General features: G+C 44.6%; 4 protein-coding genes across 5 annotated transcripts; 2 read left to right on the forward strand and 2 right to left on the reverse strand.

Moving 5' to 3' along the window:
- Positions 1-2,195: 2,195 nt before the first annotated feature.
- Positions 2,196-3,682, reverse strand: LOC6493157 (pro-resilin). 2 transcript variants are annotated; one of them, XM_001957130.3, is made up of 2 exons: positions 3,229-3,682; positions 2,196-2,790 (listed from the first exon to the last, which is right to left on the reverse strand). In XM_001957130.3, exons 1-2 carry the CDS (start codon positions 3,639-3,641, stop codon positions 2,358-2,360), a joined length of 846 nt encoding a protein of 281 aa, XP_001957166.1. In that variant the 5' UTR covers positions 3,642-3,682; the 3' UTR covers positions 2,196-2,357. The 2 variants fall into 2 exon arrangements, with proteins under 2 accessions (XP_001957166.1, XP_032310038.1); XM_032454147.2 differs by having other exon boundaries at positions 2,615-2,785.
- Positions 3,683-5,543: 1,861 nt separating this feature from the next.
- LOC26514889 lies at positions 5,544-6,082 on the forward strand. Its single transcript, XM_014910191.3, has 2 exons — positions 5,544-5,762; positions 5,908-6,082. The coding sequence occupies exons 1-2, from the start codon at positions 5,681-5,683 to the stop codon at positions 6,033-6,035; spliced, it is 210 nt and encodes a 69-aa protein (XP_014765677.1). The 5' UTR covers positions 5,544-5,680; the 3' UTR covers positions 6,036-6,082.
- Positions 6,083-8,810: 2,728 nt separating this feature from the next.
- Positions 8,811-11,643, forward strand: LOC6506825. The gene is made up of 3 exons (XM_001957129.4): positions 8,811-9,764; positions 9,818-10,486; positions 10,540-11,643. The coding sequence occupies exons 1-3, from the start codon at positions 9,081-9,083 to the stop codon at positions 11,365-11,367; spliced, it is 2,181 nt and encodes a 726-aa protein (XP_001957165.1). The 5' UTR covers positions 8,811-9,080; the 3' UTR covers positions 11,368-11,643.
- Positions 11,644-12,446: 803 nt separating this feature from the next.
- Positions 12,447-16,257, reverse strand: LOC6493156 (adult enhancer factor 1). Its single transcript, XM_044714484.1, is given in 4 exon segments — positions 12,447-13,530; positions 13,593-14,294; positions 14,356-15,331; positions 16,017-16,257. Coding segments are annotated over 2 exon segments (1,359 nt in total). The 5' UTR covers positions 15,146-15,331; positions 16,017-16,257; the 3' UTR covers positions 12,447-13,530; positions 13,593-13,725.
- Positions 16,258-16,428: the final 171 nt, after the last annotated feature.

Consider the following 16,428-nt stretch of genomic DNA (forward strand, 5'->3'; position numbering starts at 1 on the left):
GCAAACGATGGGAAAACTTGATGTTTATTTTGCCAAACAAAAAATTAAAAAAAAAAAAAACAAGATACTCGAACTCAGATCGCACCATTGCAGATCACTTTGGTAGGGGCCTGGCCATTAGCATGGAGAGCGAAGACAAAGTCACAGAACCGACTTACATAAAATGGCTTTAAAGGCGACACATTTACACGGCTGGCCGAAAATCGCTCGAAACAATTGCAAACAAGTAGCAGCCGCAAACAAAAAGCCAAAAAACAAGTTGGCCACGTCACGATCGCACTTTGACAGAGCCAGGAGCTGGAGTTTAAGCTGGGGTTGGAGTTACCGCAGTTGGAGTTGGAGTTGGAGTTGGGGGATTTGGGCGCCGGGGAAAGGGGGCTTTAGGCTTTGGTTTAGTTGGTTAGTTGGTCAGTCGACAAGACAGTTGGAAAATCGCAATGACTACAACAAGCTTTGTCTTTGTCTCAGTTTTCTGTGTTCGACGGATGATTGCGCAATTTGCAGACCTCCTTCAGAAAAGAGACATTTGCTGATCCATCGAGCGAATTGTTTTGCATGCGTTAATTGCACTTGTCCACGCATGTCCCACTAACCCTCCTGGCCCCTGCTCTCATTTATTTATTGAAATCAATATCTCTGCCGGCTAAGCCAAAGATTTATTATGTTTATGGCTGCGACAGTCGATAACTAGAACAAACATTTTATCTTGATTTATGTTCGCCGATCTGGCAGTTTGTTTGGCTATGTTTGGACAATGGCCTGAATGTGGGAGGCAGTAAGGGGCTTGGAGGTAATGCATCCATCCACTGAACATTTAAACGCACTTTGCATGATTACTCCTAAGGGGGTATATACCGTAGCTGAAAGTTTTGACTTCAAATTTAAACATTAATTGCAATTTTATTTTATTAAGAAGAGTATAATTTTTTACATTTAATTTGGAGTACTTTACTGAGTATTTAAATGATTTGAAGTCTTTACTAGGTCACCTCTAGGTCGACCCAATTTGAAGCAATTGCCTTTTCTTAAATTCACCCATTGGCTTAAATGACTTGACAGTTATAGATTTGTGACTTGATTTATGCAGTGGGCTAAGCGATATTTTTTGTTTTCTTGATTGAGACCTGAAGGTTTTTTCGGCTCGGCCTTATCTAAAGCTGGACTGGACAATGGCCTGGGGCTGGGACGGCAATTAGAAAGTCAGTGCAGCACATTCCACGCAATGTAATCCAAGGCGTTGCACAACGCTGCGTATGCGTAACGCGCTACATCCGGTTGTTAGTTTCCTTCCACTTAGATTACATCCGGTGGAATTGCAAAATCTCTGCACTTCCGAAACGATATGATATGCGAAACCCTTCGGCTGGTCGAATTACTGCCAATACAATGGAACGAAAAAGTAATTAAAACATTTCCCAGTTAGGAGAATTCTTGCACGTCCACCGCAGACGCATGCTAACCATATTTAGCTTCTCTTGGGCTTTTTGGCATCTTGATTCTTGTTGGCAGTGTTAGTGGTAACAGTGGTGGACTATTAATGGGCCATAACTTGGCTGTCAATTAGCCCGGTCCGGTTTAAGGCTGCCAGCCCAATTTAGTAGCCGGCTCAATTGTGAGATTACCAGTGGCCAGGTTGGAGTTGGCCAAGCTGGCCAGGCATTTCAGCATTATTACCGCATCGCTGCCACAACCAGACGTCGTTTGATCCACTTTCTGGATCCGCGTGCTCTGGTCCTCCAACCTGATGTCTGCATTTCGCACATTTAATGCGATTTTGCGCATTTGCGCGTTTGAAATTAAGCGAGTGACGAAATGGAACCACTGGCACCACTGCTGCCTGCCACCACCATCCAAAGTGGATCACGCACACACTCAGATGATGGGGGACTGGATAGATTTTCCGAGCTTGCAACAAACTTGCCAGCCGCCTGTCCATCGTCTCCGCTTGATTGAGTCCATGAGTCCATGCGAAAATGAAAAAGAAATCGAAATTGAATCAAAATCGCAGCCAGCTGGAGTCTGGCGTGGAGTTGGAGCTCGGACGCACATGCTCCACTGGCCTGGCCCGGCCTGGCCGATATCCACTTGACGTTGATGTTGATGTTGGTGGTTACGCAAAGCCAGAAACAGCAACGTGCCCCCCGTAATCCGTAACCCGTAACCCCCAGTGAACCGAAGGCATAAGCTCGCTGGATATTTCAATTAGCGCTCTATTTAGATTTCTTGCGTTTTTCGCTCTGGAGTGTTGGAATTGTGCAAAGACATTTCAGTGGAGGATAAATAATTAAGAGATTATTTCTAAATATTTATTTTTAGTTTATCACAAAATAAAAACTATACTCGCTGGATGTGATTTCCTAGTAGTCCTCGCCGCTCTCCTCCTGCTGACTGTGAGCATCTGCCTCCTCGTAGCCCTCCTCGCTACTTCCCTCGTACTCCTGATGGTCTCCTCCGCCCTCACCCTCCTCACCCTCCTCCCCCTCCTCGTCCTTCTCTGCGTCCTTGCCGTCGCCTTCCCCATCATCGTACTCCTCATGCACTTGATACTGATTTTTTTCCCGATGTGGTGATGCCTCCTCCTCTTCCTCCTCCTCCCCCTCGGAGCTGTCATGTCGCACCTGGTTGTCCACAACTCCACCGCCTCCTCCTCCTCCTCCAGCTCCGCCATCTCCATCTGATCCGTGGCCATGTAGTGTTTTCACTCCGTTCGTGATCACCTCCGCCTGGAAGCCGTTCGCATCGTCAGCCGTGTATTTAACCACACGCAAGGTGCCATCCGGATCGACTACGCTGAATGGAAAACGAAATCAATTTTATCGCATTAATTACAAGGTGATAATAGCCACTTAATACAGTGGTAAGTCCTATGTTTTTAGACTAACTTTATGATACATATCAGATCATATTCACACTAATAAAGGCTTCAATTAGTGGACTACTTCGAAGTGATCTTCCTTATTTGAATAGGATAATATTGCTCAGATATTTATATATTTATTTTTTATGCCTTTTTTTATATTTTTCTTACACTTCACATACTTTTTGTAATGCCATGATTTCATTAAGTGGCTTTAAACAGCCCGCTTTGCCATATCAATTTCAGCGCAGTGCGACACTAATGGATGCACTGACAAGTTGTCCCCATCTCGGAAAACACCTAATCCCACAACATTATATGCCACTCTCCACTCTAGTCCACTCCACTTTACTCCCCTCCACTCAACTCACCTGTAGACGCCGCGCACCTCGTCGCCGATGCGCGTCTCCTTGCGATTCTGCAGCACGCGCGTCTTGCCATCTTCGACGCCATAGGCGAAGCTGTACTCGGGCCGGGCCACATAGTCGACGGTGCGTCCGTCGTGGACGGTGACCAGGTGCTCTGGCCCCACCACCGGACCCTCGAACCGAGTGTAGGAATATCCAACGGCGGCGCTTGTGCCGATCATTCCGAATCCAGCAATTAGCGCCAGCAGGGGTGCCACCAAATCTTTGAGGAGCCGCGCGTGGCAAGCCTGCTGCTTCTGGGCTTCTGTTAGCAACGCAATGCGGAAGCCAAAACGGGTTGCCAATCCATCTCCATCTCTATCTCCATCTCCAGCCTGTGAATCTTCAACTGAGCGGGTTATGCGACGCTTCTTCATGGCTCTGTCTGGGATTTGGGGACCTCCGATTCTCGCATACTAAGCGTGAAATGTCGCACTTCTCCGGTATTTATATAGCCCTCGATTGGCCTATCCAAGGGAAGTGCCCAGCACCGCAGCATTTCCGTGAAATTATGCGCTTCAATGGCCAGCAGCCAAGTGGAACTCTCGCCAGGGATGTGGTCAGCTGATGACGTTGATCTCGGCCAGAAATTGCAGCATTCCCGCTTACACAATGCCCATCGCCTGACGTCATTGATTTCCTTGGCTTAATAAGGTGGGTTGGCTGGCACCAAGGGGGGGAATCTCTTAAATGCCACGATCCCTGATTGACCATCGCATATCGCGCCGCAATTTGTTCGGCCTGAAAATCGCTTTAAGTTCGTTCAAACTGCCAGCCAGTTAATTACACAGGGAGAAAATAAATAATATAACTAAGATTGTGGAATTAAAAAGTGTATAATTCGTAGAACTTTCTAAGAAATCTCTAAATCTATATTCTATTTATTAAGTTCCTTATAACTCACATCGTTTTTAATCATTTTTCCCGCTGTGCTCTTGGCCAGAAGATCAAAACATAGTTCCATCGCCGATGGCCAAGATAAACCACCTCCACGGGCCTCAAAAAACAGCGCAGCTGCAGCCGGTTGAAGCTTTGACCTTTTTCTGAGGGTCTGCCACAAGGAGGAAAAATTCCAAATCGGAAAATAAAAACACGATAAACCGAAATATGGCTATTATTTTTGGCTGAATCTAATTTATAAGCAAGGCGCGCATTGGCCCGCCATTGTTGGCTCTGGCTAAAAAAAATGCATATATCATTGGCCTCTGGTACTTGCCGGCCGTTTGTTGTGGCTTTAACTCTGCACAGTAGTCGGGCTAAGAGGGTCCAAGTAGGTGGCGGTAGGTGGCGGAGGACTGAGAGTGGCCATCGTGGGAAAACTAGTAGTGTGTGTATGTAAGAGTGTGCAGAAAGCGACGCTTAATTACCAACATTACACAAATGCTGGCGCTGTAGATGTTGTTTCTCGCTTTTTACTACCAAACTGTGGAGCTGGCGAGCTCCTGAGCCGAGTTGAGGCAACGAGAATCGCACATGGATTTGGCAGCCATTAACGTAATTAAGACGCAGCTCGTTTGCCCTTTAGCGGCTAAATAACACGCAACCCAAACGCAGCAGCGAATATGTCCCGCCGCATTATGACTCCGCTATGGTGGCGCAATGCAAATGCCTCAGGCGGCTCTATTAAAGCGAAACTAAGCCACATGCCACCGATTCATGTTGCTATTGCCACTGCAACTGCAACTGCAACTGCATCTGCGTATTTGACTGCGTCTGCCTATGAGTTTGCGGCTGGGGTATCCTACTACGCCAGGAAAGATTTCTGCGGCCAGATAAATTGCACATGCCACTGTACTAGTACACTCGAAAAAAACAAAGATTTGAACAATTTTTAATCTGAAAAAAGCGCTGTAAGGCAATCCTTTGAAAAGCAATTCCCTTTCTTTTAAAGTTTGTAGTTTTTAGCTTTCATAACCCAGTTTCTACTTCAAAAATCTAAAAATTCTCTTCATAAATAAACTAATACCTAGATTATTTTCCAGTGTACATATGTACTTTTTCTTTGGCCAGTTATGTAAGGCGTCTATGAGCCGGCTTCTGCCCCATTTTCCAGCAAAACCCGCTCTGACTGCGTTTTCCATTTCATTTGCACCACCAAGCTAACGCCGAAGATCTTGATCTGGAGCGAGTCTAGTCTGGAGCCTGGCGGGTCGGTGGTCAGCTGCTGCTCTCCACACTACTCCCCTCCAGTGGAATCGACTTGCAAGATTGCAACACTCGTCACACAGCAACCCGCTCCGTAATGAAAGCGAACTGGGGAAAAGTTTACTCAATCAGTTGGCTGTGGCTTTTGGCTCAGTTGACGCCTGTTTTCCACACAACACCGTACATTTGTACAAGCTGAAAAGGAATATAAAATTATTTATTAAATTAAAATCTAAAAGTAAATTTTTTATGTTTTGATAGCCTTTGCAAGATGATTTGCCTTTCGCGCTTGGGTGTTTTAAATTTGGCCAGTGTATGGCCACCCACAAGATCTACAAAGTACGATGACAAGGGTAGGTGTTTTAAGCACTTATTTAGTAAAGATATATATTAAATTTAATATACCTTATCCACAAGGTTTTTTTTAACTTAATATTGTAACTAAAAAGTCTGGAATAGAATCAAATTTTAAAAGAAATCTCATTAAATCTTATCTAGATGCAGCCACTAGGGGAGGACTGAAGCCCCACCAAAGGCCATTGCAGCGCTATACGAAAAGGGGCTACATGAAATGGTTCGGGAGGATGAGCCACTGCCGGAATGTCCAGGGCAGAATGTATCCCTGAATTATGCCAGAAGAAATTAAAGACGTTTTACCTTGTTGGCTGCCGTAGTCGCCCCGCCGTTTCCTTTATATGGGCATTCATTGATGATTGGCAATTAAAATAGCATCTGGTGCATGGACTAGCTCACGTCATGCCTCATGCCACTAAAATCGAATGCAGTGACCCATATTCGGTGCTGGCTCAGCTGGGAGCCGGTTACCGATTGCCGATCATCGATCGTATGTTGGTCAGTGGTGCAGTAGTACTATACTGTGGTGCAGGCAGCATGGTGAGGTGACATGGCAAATGGCTACCAGTTCGGTTACTGGCCCATTTTACTTCAAAATCTAGACTCTTTCGCTTTCCTCGTTTCGCCGTAATGTTTATAGTATCTCTTGGCCACAGGCAAATTAGTCAAATAGTAACAATTATATAATAATCTAGTTATATTTTTGGTCCCCGAGTGTCCCGAGTGAGAAGTGGGCGTTGCATGTTTGCCTTTCACTTTTGTTTCTTTGGATTTTTTCCCATTTTTATTTCTTGGTCCGTTGGTATCCAACAGCTGTGCCAGGATATAATCAAACGGCACGATTATACAATAGCCTGGACCAAATATTCCAAGCCGGCACGTAATTAGTTCGACCGGCCAAACCGGCCAAACAATGGCAAATATTCTTCGCCGATTGAGCCATTATTCAATTTGTGACAAACAGACGCAGAAAAAAAGCCGAGGGCAAAAACAATTAACTGCATTTTAGCGATTTCCCAAAGCGATGTTCTAATTTCGCTGCAATTGCAAAAGCCGCAGGCAAAAAAAAAATGTTGGCCCAAAGTTGTGAACATTTAATGAGCACCAAAATCGTAAATTTAATTTATATCGTTTTCAAAGCTTTTTGTCAGACGACAAATTTCGTAATTTTTTGTCCACTATTGCTGTTGCTGTTACTGTTGCTGTTTCTGTTGCATTTGCTGATTTCGTGTAAACTGTGCCGACTCAGCATGGACCCCAGTTGCATGTCAAAGGCGCATGAAACGCCGCCAGCCTGCCACAAGAATCAAATGACACTGGTCCATTTTCGGTTGATCTCGTTGAAAAAAACTAAAAAAATAAAGAAAAAATTATCTATGCAGCGTTGTGGTATGATGTATCCAAAACACTCGCAGTTTTCAGCCTTAATTGGCACCTCGACACTTGGCCTGGTCCAGGACTGTTGACCGAATCGGAGTCTGCAAACCAAATCTGTATCCGTGTAGGTGCACTTGATGTCTGACTCTGGTGTGAGATTTATGTTCTGTCCCGACTTTGCGGGTATTCATTGCTCAACTGGCGATTTCGCACTTTGGAACAGACTCTTGGCCAAGTGCTTGCCGGCTGCTGCTGGCAGTTGGTTGTTGGTAGTTGGAAGCTGGAAGTTTTGGCACTTTGGTAGCAGCGGTGCCGCTTTATGATAAAGTATCCCCAGCAATGGTCACGCAATAAATTTTTGACATGACTTACGCATGTCGAATGGGTCTGATGGGGGGCATTAGATATGAATGCTGTCGGTTCCGCCGTTTTAAGTGGCCTGTACAGATCCAAAACAAATATAAATTCTTTTTAGATTTAAAAAGTGATTCTATGGCACCATTTTCCCTATCCATGTCGCACCTTTAATTGCTGATCCGGCCCAGAAATGTCAGCGATTAGTCAAGAATTTAATTTGGCTGCACCCTCGCCTCCAACTACAGCCAATTTCCATATGCGTAACCATAACGCCCACCTTCCAGACCCATGTAAAAATCAAAAATCCAATTTCCAATAACTCAATTATAAATGCATCGCACTGCAGCAGGTTGATACATCTGTTAACCGATCGAATGGCTTAAAGATTGTAATTAACAATTGTAGCAGTTAAACAAAAGTCGGTAATTAAACTCGCAATCATCAGCCTGCTGATTTGATTGCCTGGGCAGGCGAGAAAAGCAATTATAATTGGCTTTTATTAAGATACTGCGATAAAAGTCAGTGGTAATTGACATTTAAGGCAATTCATTACCGCGACCAACACACCGGAGTCAAAGAGCCAAGTGGAAAACATGCTAAATACCAATCACCGAACCGCCGAAATAAAAAACTAATACATGGCTAATCATGCACTAGATTTCTGGATATGTATTTTTCACATGCCCACCTAAAAAATGTAGTCTCTATCTGTTTTTTTTTTTACCATTTTTTCTCCACATTTGCATACAAGTGGCAAAGTAGCAAAGACGACGGCGCCACAATTCTCTGGGGTTCCCAGCCTTCAGTAGAGCTCGAGGATTTTGGATTTTGGAGAGCCGAGTTGTTAGCGGCAATTATTGTAACATGCGGACGGGCTGCATAAATCAGCTTAATTGCTATATTTAAACTCTAAATTTGGACTTTTTACCAAGTGCGCGGTCTAGTTGTGCAAGTAACATGGTCTGCATTCATTCATGCATGAAATTTAATTTATGCATGGTTTTATTTTTTGGGCAGGAGTTGTAATTGATGTAAGTTACAATTTTTTTATTGGGTAATGCACCTCCAACAAAAGTTGTTTGCCCACAGCAATTTAATTAAATAAAATCAACATTTCAAGATTGTAAAGAGCTTTGTTTGGTTCTATGTAAAAGAAATTTAAGCAGAATCATTCGAAAAGGGCAGAGAATTTGACTTTTGCTTAAAATTTGGAAATTGCTTAAAAATATAAATTTGAAAAACTGTTAACCACTAAGTTTGCCCGCTTACTAACACTGGCCCTTTTTACGATAGATACTATCGTATAGCATATGGTTTGGCGCCATTCTTGGGACTCCCACAAATAATAGTCTTAAATAAAATCAAACTAAACTTCAATTTTCTATCTATTAAACAATTTATTTAAGCTATGAATAAGCCATTCTAGATTTCTTAAACTTCTGTCTTGGCAATATCCAAAAAGGACTGATAATGTGACCGTATAGCTAAGAAGCAGCTGATTTTATTTCGCAAAAACCCAAGCCGGTAAAACTGCGTATTTGTATCTAATTTCGTACAATCTAGGAAACTTAATTTCGGCAAATATGGACGAAAGTTCTGCTGTCAAGGCTGACGATAGCCTGATTCTGGAACCTGACGTCATGGACGTCTCAATGGAGGTGGAAATCGATGACTTTGAGAAGCCAGACATCACAGACTTGCTGCTCAAAAATCCAGGCATCACAGAAGCTGTGCTTAATGAAACAACAAATAGTCCCAAGCCAGAGATCCCTAAGACGGATAGTACAAAAACAGAGCTCTCTAGACCGGCGGAGAAGGCGCCATCCCGTTCAGATTCCGATGTAGAAATGATTTCCGCCAAATCAGACGCAAAGTCGGATGCAAACCACCACAGCAGTGCGGGAAAGGAGGCCGCTTCTAGAAAAGGCCGAAGGACTAAGGAACGCCCCACCACTCAGGAGCAGCCGCCTCAGAAGCTCAACTGGAAGTTGAACTTGCGCATCCTGATATCCAATCTGTACATGAAAAGCGAGGAGCGTCTGCCAGGAGCATGTGTCCCGAAGTGTCTTCACAATTCGCCTCAGTGCGTGGATAAGCACCGCTGTTCCATGCTCCCAGATGCCCCTAACTTTATAGCCGTGCAGGCCCTACGGACTACGCTACATGGGCAGCACTATGACACCTTCCTGGACATCCTCGAGACAATGGTGTTGCAGTGCGTCTATCCCGGCGAAGGCGTATTCGATAGACTCATAGATATGACAATGGTATGGTAATGTGCGACGAAAGAAAGCAATAATCCAAAACAAATACATTCCAGATCCTTATTGCAAAGGACATCAGCGTCAAAGAGTTGGGAGAAACCTACAATAAGCTGATCCGAACGTTCTACCTTCTGGTCGACGCCTTCCCACCGTGCTGGACAGCCCTACGTCCGTATTATCTCAATTTCCTGGGAGTCAAAAATCCTGCTTCGCGGGAAAAGCGATCCAACGCAGAGTCTCCACAGAAATTGCAGTTCTACTTAGACCTCCTTGAGGAGAACCTGAGCCAGTGCAGCGAAGAAGAAATCCGCGAAAACACCAAGTACTACGAACGTTTCGTTTTCAACTTTTCCGAAGAAGAAGATGCCAATATGTCGCAGGAAACTGTGTTCCTGAGGCATGTCCAGGAGTACGACTGGTTGAGTGGCAAGCTCTGTCTGGATGATTTTAAGAAAATGTCGCCATCGGTGCGGCTGGCCCGCCTGTGCGACGTGCTTAACATGCTGACGTGGGTGCTGGAATACGAGTTCCTGACATGGCTGGAGCACAACCGACTGCGGCAGTCCGAGTCTGAGATGTTTCAGGAGGACACCAGGCCCTTCGTTTCAATTGTCTTCCAAATGACTGTCAGCACGCGGCTCACGGACATCGTAAAGCAGGTTATGAAGTTGTACGGCATAGCTGCAGCCAAACGCATGTACCCGGAACGTCTCAGAATTCTACAAGTGAGTTTTTATTTATTTTACTGAGTTAGTAAAAAAACATAGTTCATTTTTAGCGCCTCATTTCCCTCGTAGTGGAAGTCAGCAACACAGCCGAATTAAAGTACGTTGACAACGCTGTGATCTATCCCAATCTGGGACCGCAGACTCGATTGTTGATCTGCGACTTCTTTAAAATATTCAAGTCGCAAAACCCAAAGCACATAAGCACATACCTCAAAATCATTCCTCAGCTGGATCACGCATACCTTCGCTTTGAGTTCACGGATCACTTCCTGCAACTGTTTTACTTCCCGAAAAAGCTTCAGTTCTGTCCGGAAAAGGTGTGTAATGAGTTCACGGGCCGTAGTTGGCTGAAGTATAAGCCAAAGAGCGAGATTGAGGAGGAGGAACTGGATGAACTGTTGTCTCGCGAGGATTACCTGAAGATTCTCCTGAACGCCCTCAAGGACTACGACAAGTGGCTGAATCTGGCTGGGTTCTGGAAGTGTCTGAAGACCAAGGAACAGATAATGCCACTCCAGACCAGGACCTCCAGTCCATTGGCCATTCCCGTGGGCATGATAGCCGGGGACCAGGGCAAAGTCTTCATGCTGGATGAGATGGAGAAGGAGGTGCACACGTGGAAGAAGCGCATGAACACCAAGGTGATCTTGGGCAGGCCCGAAGTGAACCTGCCAGTGGCCAGGATCAATGTGTCCAAGATGTGTCTTCGTTATGGCGAAGATGTGCGTCACTTGCGACTTTTGCGACGCATCCTGAAGAATGATATCCAAAAGGAGCTGGAAGTGAGTGAGTGGCTGGACTATCTGAACGGTGTCTTGGGCGATGATGACCCCATTTCGCAGCCGGAATCCGCGGCGGAAAGCGACTCTTCCTCCTAAGTTTGTAGGTCCTAAGATCATAAGTATTTATAACCAACCGAAAGTTCAAACTTTTCTTTAGTTAGACGTAGGACACTCCAGTAAGAACGAGTTTAAAATTTGCCATTTGTCATTCTTTTCGTTTCTGTATTTCTCCGTTGCAAATATATATTTATGCTGTAACTAAATACACAGTTTACGTACACATTTACATATAAATACAGCTACTACGCTTGTACATACACTAATAAATATAAATATATATTTATATATACTCGTACGTGTATAATTATACAATATTATCGCGTTTTGTTTTTAAGCCTTTTGCTTGTTTGTTTTTTTTTTGCAGTTTTCCACTCGCCTGCCACCGTCATCTCGTCTAACTTTCGCCTAACTTTGTTTCTTGTCTTTGTTCATTGTATGTCTAAATTCATTTCAGTTTTACATTTTACAAACTCGACTATAAATTAGGCTCTTAAATGCTAATCTCACTACGTCACTTAAATCTTAAAGTAATGCGTACGCGTGGGACAGGAAGGAAAGCTGTGCGCAGAGCTCGAAAGTCTTCAGAAATTTAAGTTCTAGGCTATTGTTCTCAAGCACATTTTAGTTTTCCTTTTGAAAGTAAAGTCTCCATGCTTCAAGCCCAATAAGCGGATAGTCGAAGCCCGGCTCTATGGCGATACATTATCTTAGGTCGGACTTAAAGCTTGACTTCTATGTCTCTGTGGCTGGGGGTTGCTCTTATTTCAGCTTTATTTTGAATGCCATCTGTCCTGCACTCATTTCTTTAACACTACACATTTATCAACATTTATTTATTAGTTTTCCGTAAAGGCTAGGTTTCTGTTTTTTATGCAACTCCATGCTTCGGTCGGTTTGTAATTAATTCGTATACATATCAAGATTTTTGTTTTTGTTGCGCTTTGAAATCTATAGGAACTCGGCACAGGAGCCTCTCGCACTCGGCAACTGCCCTTGCAGCAGTTTTTTAAAAAATGATTTAAAGGCGACCGAGATGGGGAAGTAATGTAGTGTCTGGTGGTGTTGGTAACAAATCAGTCAGTCGGGCTGTGGGGGGGAACAATATTTAACATAAATTATTGGGCCAACATAAAAAGGCGTAGATTATATTTTTAGAAAATATTATTTTCTTTCGAAAAAGTGTTTGTTTTACAAATTTAGTTAAACTCCTTCGCTACCTCCTCCTGCTATAGCTGCTATAGCTTTATACATACAAATTGGAGTTGGGCTTTGTACAGAACTTTCTTTTTACCTATCGCATAATTGTAATTAATTACGAATTAATTAATTATTAGTTTGTGTTTACTTCATTAACTAATATTTAGACGAAGGCTAGCCTTTGACAGCTTTTGTGTTTTTGTTTCCAAAGTATGCCGCCAATGCTCGAAATTAAAACTACTAAGACTAATCAATTAAAATTAACAAAACGCTGCTTTAAAAACTATGGCTCTCTATGTAATGGGTTAAAAAATTGTATATTTTCGACCGCTTAAAACTATTAGAATTTTATTTGCTTGCCACATTCTCTTTTCATTTAGGGTAGTGTTTTCTTTTCTCTTTATAACATTATCAAATTAAATAATTAAGCTAGGAATTGTATATATTATTTTGCTCTGTTTTAAAACAAATTGAATTTGTGTAAACCCATACCAAAAATAAAAAACACACGCCCTCAGTCGGCAAATCGGCAAAAAATTGACTAAGTCAAGTGTGTACAACAATTTCTCTTAAAATTTAAATGCTAGTTTAAACAATTTGAAAGTGGAGGTCAACAAATTTAAAATTTTAAACGGTTTGCAGTTCTGCTTTCTTGCACATTTTTCAACTTACACGCAATGACTTTTTGCTTACTATTTTTCTCTGTTCTCTGTTCTTTTTTTCATTAGCAGTTTAGTTTCCATGCTAGTTGCTCCTAGTTATAGTTTATGGTTTATTTAAGTGAGTAGAGTGCATTTAGTTTAATCTATTGCTGGGTGGCGGGGGGCGCTGAGAGTGTGAGTTGTTTTGGGGGTGCAACTTGTGGTTTAGGATTTTGGGTTTTGGGTTTCTGTGAGCTCTCTGGCCGGTGGTGATGGCTCTTCTCTTGGGGTTCTCGGTTAGCTACTTTTGAAGCGTTTGCTATACATTCATCTTGGTAAGTTCTTAGTCACACATTTAAACCTTAACAACAACAACAATGTTCGCTACAATTAAACAACTAACAACAACGTAAGCGTACACACCAAACACGGCTCATCGCTGCTCTTCTGAATGCTCTGGATCCTCCTCCTCATCCTCTAACTCTAACTCCTCATCATCATTCACACACGGATCAAGGATCTCCTCCTTGAGCATTTCGAGGAGCAGCTCATCGACTCATCCCTCGCGCTGCGTTGTGCCTGTCGCACCATTCGATGGCGATTCGACCTTGATCACGCCCAGCTGCTGCAACTCCTCGCGAGAGTGCTGGATCCGTCCCACCACCACACCGCCCATGGTAACAAAGTTGCCATCCGCAGTGACAGCTCCCAGCTGCATGGCGCTGGAGAGATCCCCCAGATTGAAGTGATGGTGCGGAGAGCCAGTGCTACTGCCATGCGGATGGTGTAGCGTGGTGACGGTCACTCCTCGCTGTTGGTGCTCCTCGATCTGAGAGAGCTGTTGGGACGGAGGCGGAGGCTGCTGGTGGTGTTGCGGCTGCTGCTGGTGCTGCTGCTGCGGCTGTGGGTGGTGGTTCGGCTGCGGCTGCTGCTGCGGCTGGTGCTGATGCTGCTGATGGTGGTGTGCCGCCAACGCCATGCGTCCTAGTCACCCCTCCTCCTCTTCCGTTTTGATCTTTACAGGAACGTAGACCTTGTCCATGACGTGAATCTTTATGTGATTGTTGAGCGTGCTGGACTGACGGAACTGCTTCTTACAAATCACGCACTCGAACGGCTTTTCACCTGCACGATAATATACATTTTCATTTCGGAGTTGCATAACGAAAGTGAATGACGAGCTTACCCGTGTGGATCTTGACGTGATTGGCCAGGGTGCTCAGCTGACGGAAATGCTTGGGACAGTAGTTACAGTTGTAGGGTTTCTCACCCGTGTGGATCTTCAGATGGTTCGTCAAAGTCGACGATTGACGGAAGGTCTTATCACAAACGTTGCACTTATAGGGCTTCTCGCCGGTGTGGATCTTCACGTGATTGGTCAGAGTGCTCAGCTGCCGGAATCGGCGATCGCACACAGTGCAGTGGAAGGGCTTCTCGTGCTCCCGACCACCGCCGGCACCACCAGCACTACCATTGCTCCCGGGGGCACTCTCGCCGGGATGTTCGCCATGTCCGTTGCTCGACAAATAGTGATCGCTGGGGATCGTCGGACTGTGTAGGTGCGCCAGGTGCGGGGGCGGTGGGGGCGCCTGTTCGGCCGCCGCTGCCTGTGCCGCTGCAGCTTGGGCGGCTGCCATGGCCGCTGCTTGGGCGGCACTGTGCGCCTCCGCCGAGATCCCGGTTAGGTGCATTTGGAAGGGCAGTGGCAGCTCCGTGGGCGGCGGCGGTGCTGGCGGAGGTCCACTTGATTGCTGCTGCTGCTGGTGATGCTGCTGCTGCTGCTGTTGCTGCTGCTGTTGTTGCTGTTGTTGCTGAGCTGCTGCTAAATGGCTGGGATGCGTGGCCTGGGTGACCGTATCGTTGTTATTGTTATTCGCTATAGTCGTCTGCGGCTGGGAGGCCACGATGACGATGTCACAGTTGCTGCTCATCGCCGTGGCAGCGGCATGGGCGTGGGGCAGACTCTTGATATGCATCGTGGGCTGCTCGCTGGGATTGGGATTGGGAGCGGGCTTGGGTTTTGGGTTAAGGGTCTGTTTATGGATCTCTGGGTGACTGCAGCGATTTTGAACTTGGAGAACTCGAACCGAAAGTTGGCAAACAAACAAAGATCGATGATGCTCAAAAATGCCACGACATGCTCATCTTGGGCTTGCTAGTGCCTGGAATTTGAGGGAAGAGTGAAAAAAAGATGGTCAGTTGGCTGATAGTTCGGCGCTTTTGGTATGCAAAAATATGTGAGGAATTCCCCCCAAACACACGTCGGACGAACTGCGAAAAATACCTAACTGCGAAATTATAAATCTAAATTATTCAATAGCTGACACACTTCCAGGCCCCTTTCTTCCCTTGGCAGAATTCTGTTAGCCGGCGCTAGTATGGCGCTATATGGAGTAAGTGGGGTGTCTCTTTTTCCATTTTAGAGCATAAATTATAAAGCGGACGATTATGCATTTTTAAACAAAATAAATACGCGCGCGCCCAAATGCATGTAATTTCCAGCAGAGCGCTGGTTTTTACGTCCACCGGACAGGTTACCTCGTCATTTACACTGAGAGAAATTCTATAAAATTATAGTTTTAAGTGAAATATTTTTAATTTGAAGATTTAATTTTTAAACTCTTTTGATATTTATAATTGTTTCGCCTAAAAACTTTTAAACCAATTTTTTCTTATTATTTGTCTAAATTTGTAGAAAGAGTTGAACTTTTAAGGTTGAGATTTCTTTTTTTGGTTCAGTGTAGTTACAGGCACACTCACACACCCGCACTCAGAGGTATCTTTTTGTTGAACTGACAGCGTGTTACTTTCTCGCAAATTACATGTGTTTTCCTAGCAACAAAATACCATTAAACATCAACATCCAATCGGGGGGGATTTGTGGGGTGATGGGGATCAGCAGGTTGCAGTTTTCCTTATTTTGGGCGGGCTTTTGGTGAAAAATTTTCCCTTTTTTCAAAAGCAGTTTTTCCACTAACACGTTGCCTTCTTTAGGCCCCCGACGACTCCCCCCTTTGCGACACCCAACAAGCCAGCCACAACCACTTTCAGTCGCACACTCGCAACCACACACCGATACACGCAACACCAGGCCACACCAACACACACACACACACACACTGACCGTGTAAAAGCTCTTTTGAGGTTAGGAGACTTTTAATTTTGGAGCTCCCTACTAAATTGTCCAGTGTTTTCCACACATTTACCGTCCTCCCCAATTGCCAAATGGGTTTGATGTGCTCACGGGCGATGCAATAAT

This window comes from Drosophila ananassae, chromosome 2R (genome assembly GCF_017639315.1).
Source record: "Drosophila ananassae strain 14024-0371.13 chromosome 2R, ASM1763931v2, whole genome shotgun sequence".
Taxonomy (NCBI): domain Eukaryota; kingdom Metazoa; phylum Arthropoda; class Insecta; order Diptera; family Drosophilidae; genus Drosophila; species Drosophila ananassae.